General features: G+C 44.6%; 1 protein-coding gene across 3 annotated transcripts in view; it reads right to left on the minus strand.

Annotated features, from left to right (window-relative positions):
* Positions 1 to 4345, minus strand: part of Mh (DNA-dependent metalloprotease SPRTN) — a 47045-nt gene extending 42700 nt beyond the window's left edge. The window contains exons 1-2 of one of the 3 annotated variants that reach the window (XM_077685842.1): positions 4121 to 4345; positions 12 to 172 (exon numbers count right to left, since the gene is read on the minus strand). In XM_077685842.1, coding sequence (XP_077541968.1) covers positions 12 to 19 — 8 coding nt within the window. In that variant the 5' untranslated portion in view covers positions 20 to 172; positions 4121 to 4345. Of the gene's footprint in view, positions 1 to 11; positions 173 to 262; positions 1383 to 4052 lie in introns of those variants that run through there. The other 2 variants (XM_077685841.1, XM_077685843.1) reach the window with 2 other exon arrangements.
* Between the last annotated feature and the right edge of the window lie 386 nt (positions 4346 to 4731).

Raw genomic sequence — 4731 nt, forward strand, 5'->3', positions numbered from 1 at the left:
ATCAGACTTACGAGGTCATTTGTTTGCTCCACGAGACTTGAACGCAACCCAGCTTTCCCCAGAAGAAAGTCTCGTTGAAATCCACAAAGAGCTGGCGCACATCTGGGGTGGGGTCGTGCAGCTCCCAGTAAGGGTCCACTATCGAGAGGTCCCTCCGCGAAGAGTGACGCACCTGTGCCACAACAAGGCCAATCAACTTGTTGCATATCAATCAGGGGTCAGTGCCTGGCCATGACAGCAGCATTCCCTTGACAGCACTTACCGAGATTTGAGCATGGGGCAAGGGACCCTAGGTGGTACAAATCAATCCGCAGCTCTTAATCAAGGCATGCTTCGCAACAAATGTGCACTTTCAACACATACAACCTTATGTGTAACGTTTAACACTTTCCTGCCCATGGGAAAAGCAGCGACTTTCGGTAGTCTAGCAAATAAGTTTTTCCTGGTCACAAAAAATATGTTACATACAAGTGTATGGTATCAATGTAGAAGGGTAAATTAACTTTGCAATGGTAACTGTTTCAAACAAGAATATGTACATGGAAAAAAAGAAGAAAAACACTGCACAAAAAATTTTGTGACGAACACAAAACATAAGCAAAAACGTTGGTGTTGCTCCACGCAGAAAAAACACAAGAAATTGAAGATATCCATTTCGTACACACACTAGCAGTGCAAAACTAGTGCAAATATGAAAGGCTTAACTGTAAAATTTTTTTTTTTTTCAAAATAAAAAACAGCTAGCCCTAGTGGGTTTCGTGCCTCTGGGGAAAGCAATTCGTCAAACTTGTGAAACATAGGCTGGAGGCACATGCATCGCAGAAAATGTTGGTTTTCTGCTTCACTCTTTTTTTGTTCGCAGCACAATTTACAGCTTCCATACTTTTGCACTTTCTGGGGCTTGTGTGAACAGGGGTATCAGGCTGCCACCTGGTTTTACCCACTTTCACTTTCCATACTGAAATCCGATGAATAAAAGTTGTCCTCAGAGTCAGTGCTGCTAACATCACAAAATTTAGTGTAGTCTCGTCCAGACCCGGCGTGGTCACAAGTGATGTCGACACCATCGCCGTATCTTCAGAGCATCCATCACATGACTCTGGCAGCACTTTAAAAAAATCAGTGCCGCAAGAAAAAACAATAGCAAAGAGGATGTAAGAGTGTCTACTACTCCAGATCTCAGAGCGCACTTGGAAAGTACCAAATTCGAATGCGAAAATGTCGAAACTCGGACTTGAAAGCGTCAATAAACTACTATTGGTTTGAATGGGCGTGGGCAGGAAAGTGTTAACTAGTATTTACAGGCAATTCACTTCGACAACACGTAAAAAACTTCACCTCATTCACAATTAACACGCGACGAAGAAACCACTTTCCGGTGCCTACAAACCAATTCGTATCCCCATAACACCCTGATAAACGCTATGTACCCCACCCAATACCCTGCCCCCTGTAACTTCTGCCCTGTTGCTGGCACCCTGGTATGAGACCCCAAATCCTAACCCTACCTAACTAATGTGTTTTTAACACAACAATCGCAGATATGTATCTCGGGTTGCGCAGTAAGCCATGTATAATTTTTCCGTCAGTCAAGAATACTGATCAAACACGCTTCTGAAAGCACTACACCGTTTTTTTTTAAAGCTTCAGAGCCTTGCTTTCATACATCACTTCGACTATTGACTGCAGTATAAAATTTGCCCACTGTGTGAGGTACTGATTTTTTTGCTACCTACAAGTTCATAGTTGGTTGTGAATTCTGCAAGTTTTTCAGCAAAGCCTTCCAACCAACCATCAACACAGTACAAGTCCAAGGGGACTGTAAAGGCTGCTCCACATGCAGTTTTTTGTCATGCGGCAGCTACAACTAGAATCGCAATGGCCTCAGCTACTGCGCTTACACAATCTATGACAATGCTACTTTTGTTGCATCAATGCCCAACGTTCCTTGTGGCATGCGCAGCTCTAATTAGCCCAATTACGTAATTCAACTTTTAAAAATGCAAAATTCCTAGCATGGCAATGTGTTTCATTAAATTACATGAAATGCATAAAGATGATTCTTTAAAAGGTGAGCAGTTCTCAGTGCCAATTACGTACACTCCTCGAGAGGGAACAGGAATAACCTGACTCAGTTTATAAAGTGAGCAGTTCTCGACGCCAGTTACACAAACGTCCTCGAGAGGCTTAAACTAATTTCCTTGCGGAACACACCAGTCGCAGATGCAGTTTGACCAACACATTGTGACTCTGTTACAGTGGCCCTTGCAACAGTGCGATTGTCTGAGTGACAACACAACATGTGTTGCATCGTGCAACACATATTTTCCCACGTCAGTTTCACAGGCTAGTTAAAGGGACACTGAACTTGAAATACAAGTTGCCCTAGATCAATAGATTAGCTGCTTTGTTGATCAGCTAATCAATTTAATCTAATCTAATCTAATTTTTTTAAAAATCAGGTAGAAAATAGCTAAAACATGACGACCGGTGCCGCCGCCAGTACTTATACCGCGCAACTTGCACCGGAAGTGGTTAAGGCGTCTGGCTACCGCTGGATGGCACTACTCGTCCGTGCTTGGAGTGGTGGTAATGCTTTTCAAGGAAGCGTGCGAGCTACGCACAAGCGGTTGGTTCGAAGCTAACATTCGCAGGGCATTTTGAGGCCCCGCTAATGTTTTTCTTCCACAAAGCATCAATACTGATCACGGGTCCCATGAAGGACCATTTCGCTTAGTGGACACGAGCTGCAAAAAATGTGAGAGTACGGGAAAGCAAGACTGATTTGACCAGAACTGACCAAGCTGCTTGGTACGTGGTAGCGTTTTATTCGGTTGCCTTTATACCGCTATACACCACCGCTGCCTCGCTTGCTTCCGGCTTACAGTGATGCAAACAGCTACTGCAGCCGCTGTTGGCATCATGTTTCATTAGCAATTTATCCTCAATTAGGGCATCTTCCGGCACCGAATCAACACGAAGGTCAAACTTTCGTTTGAAACGAACTTGCTGGTTGCCTTCAGAATCCCTTCAGGCCACACAATGAATGCAAATGCACCACCTAGATAAAATGTTCCCTCCTAGCACGCAAGCCTTGCTGCTAAACTTGCTCCAAAACGAATGAGGGAACGCACATGCGCGCTCTGGTATGCTTTTGCGACGCAGTCGCAAAAGCATGTGTCTTGAAACAGGTTAGGTTCGCCCCGGTTGCAGCAGTTGCAAAAGCATTGAAACTAGAGTGGTGGGTTTACTAGTTGGTTCAGTCTGAACAAAAACGCTGCAGCACACATACGAGAGAGAGATGTGACAAACACAACAAACTCGGATAACGTTTGCGCAGGGGCCAAACGCTGCGCTATTTTCGGAAGCTAAAGCCTCTGAATTTGCAAACGCATAATTCCCGCAAGAGAGGACAGACAACAAACGAAACAAACATTTACACACGGGACAAACGCTGCAACGTTTTCAGACGCTACAGCCTCTGTTTCGTGCTCTCACGTGAACCTCGGAAGTGAGCACTGACAACCGACGTTACATAACATACGAACTTGGTAGGGACGCTGCAGCTTCCGTCCTGTGTTGAAACGCGGCTGCCGCAAGAGAGGACTGACAACGGTCAAACGACAAAACGAACCAGGATAATCTTTAAGCAAAGTTCAACGCTGCGAAATCATCAGACGCTACTGCCTCTGTCTTGGCTAGCGAGATTCTCACAAGCGAGAACGAAGGTTGCAACATCTTCGGATGCCGCAGCCTTTGTTTTTAGCTGACACAGGACTCTCGCAAGCGAGGAAAACAGCGGACACAGGGTGCTACATACAGAAACGTATTCAAATATGCATGCATACAAACTTGGCGCGGACGCTGCAGCGTCTGTCCTGTTCTGACACGTGACTCGCGCAAGCGAGGACAGACGCTGCAGTGTTTATGAGAAGTTTGACGGTGAACACATGTCAGTTCATGCGACAATCTATTACAAAATTATGGGATGAACGCATGAGCTCGCATGTCATCTCTCACATACTAAATCTAACAAGAGGAGCTAGTCATACCACAGCTGTCCCCGCTGGTTTTTTCTCGGTGCCATTTACTCCTCGCTTGTCAGTCGCTTTTTCCATACCCTGCTCTTTGTCAAATTGCAGCTGAAGCTTCAGCGCCAAGCAAAAGTCATCTTCTTCTGACGGCATGATATCGACGAATTTAACAGGAGCCAACGGCCGATTATTGCTGTAACAAGCACCTTGAAGTGCTTTCTCCCAGTTTCTCCGTTACGCGCGCAGACGCGCCTGCCCGCCTGGCCGTTCAACGCGCTAAACCACAGAACTAGAGTGAACTAGAAGAATACTTCTAGTTCACTCTAACAGAACCCTGCTAAACGACGACGCATTCAAAGTTCAAAAGCATAGCGCTAACGCTCTAGCCACAGTGTAGTAAAAATAGCGCATTAGCTTTGGAGTTGGCACGCTGAATATAAAAAAAATTGCAATTTAAATATTTAAAAATACAACACTTGGGATATTCGTCAAGGTATTAGGCTAAGTATTGCAATGGATATTATTAGTCACTATATTTATGTTTATTTTGTTTTGTAGTTTGTGCCTTTCAACTCTCTCACGTTGTGTGTTTTTATCTGTTTTTATTTTGCTACTTATCCTATCTATGCTACCTAATCACATAATGGCCAATGCAGATAAAGGCTTTGGAGCTTTGCAGAGAGAAAGCAGAGAAAGC

This window comes from Haemaphysalis longicornis, unplaced genomic scaffold, assembly GCF_048455015.1.
Source record: "Haemaphysalis longicornis isolate Haplotype H1 unplaced genomic scaffold, Haemaphysalis longicornis Haplotype H1 scaffold_1, whole genome shotgun sequence".
Classification (NCBI taxonomy): Eukaryota; Metazoa; Arthropoda; class Arachnida; order Ixodida; family Ixodidae; genus Haemaphysalis; species Haemaphysalis longicornis.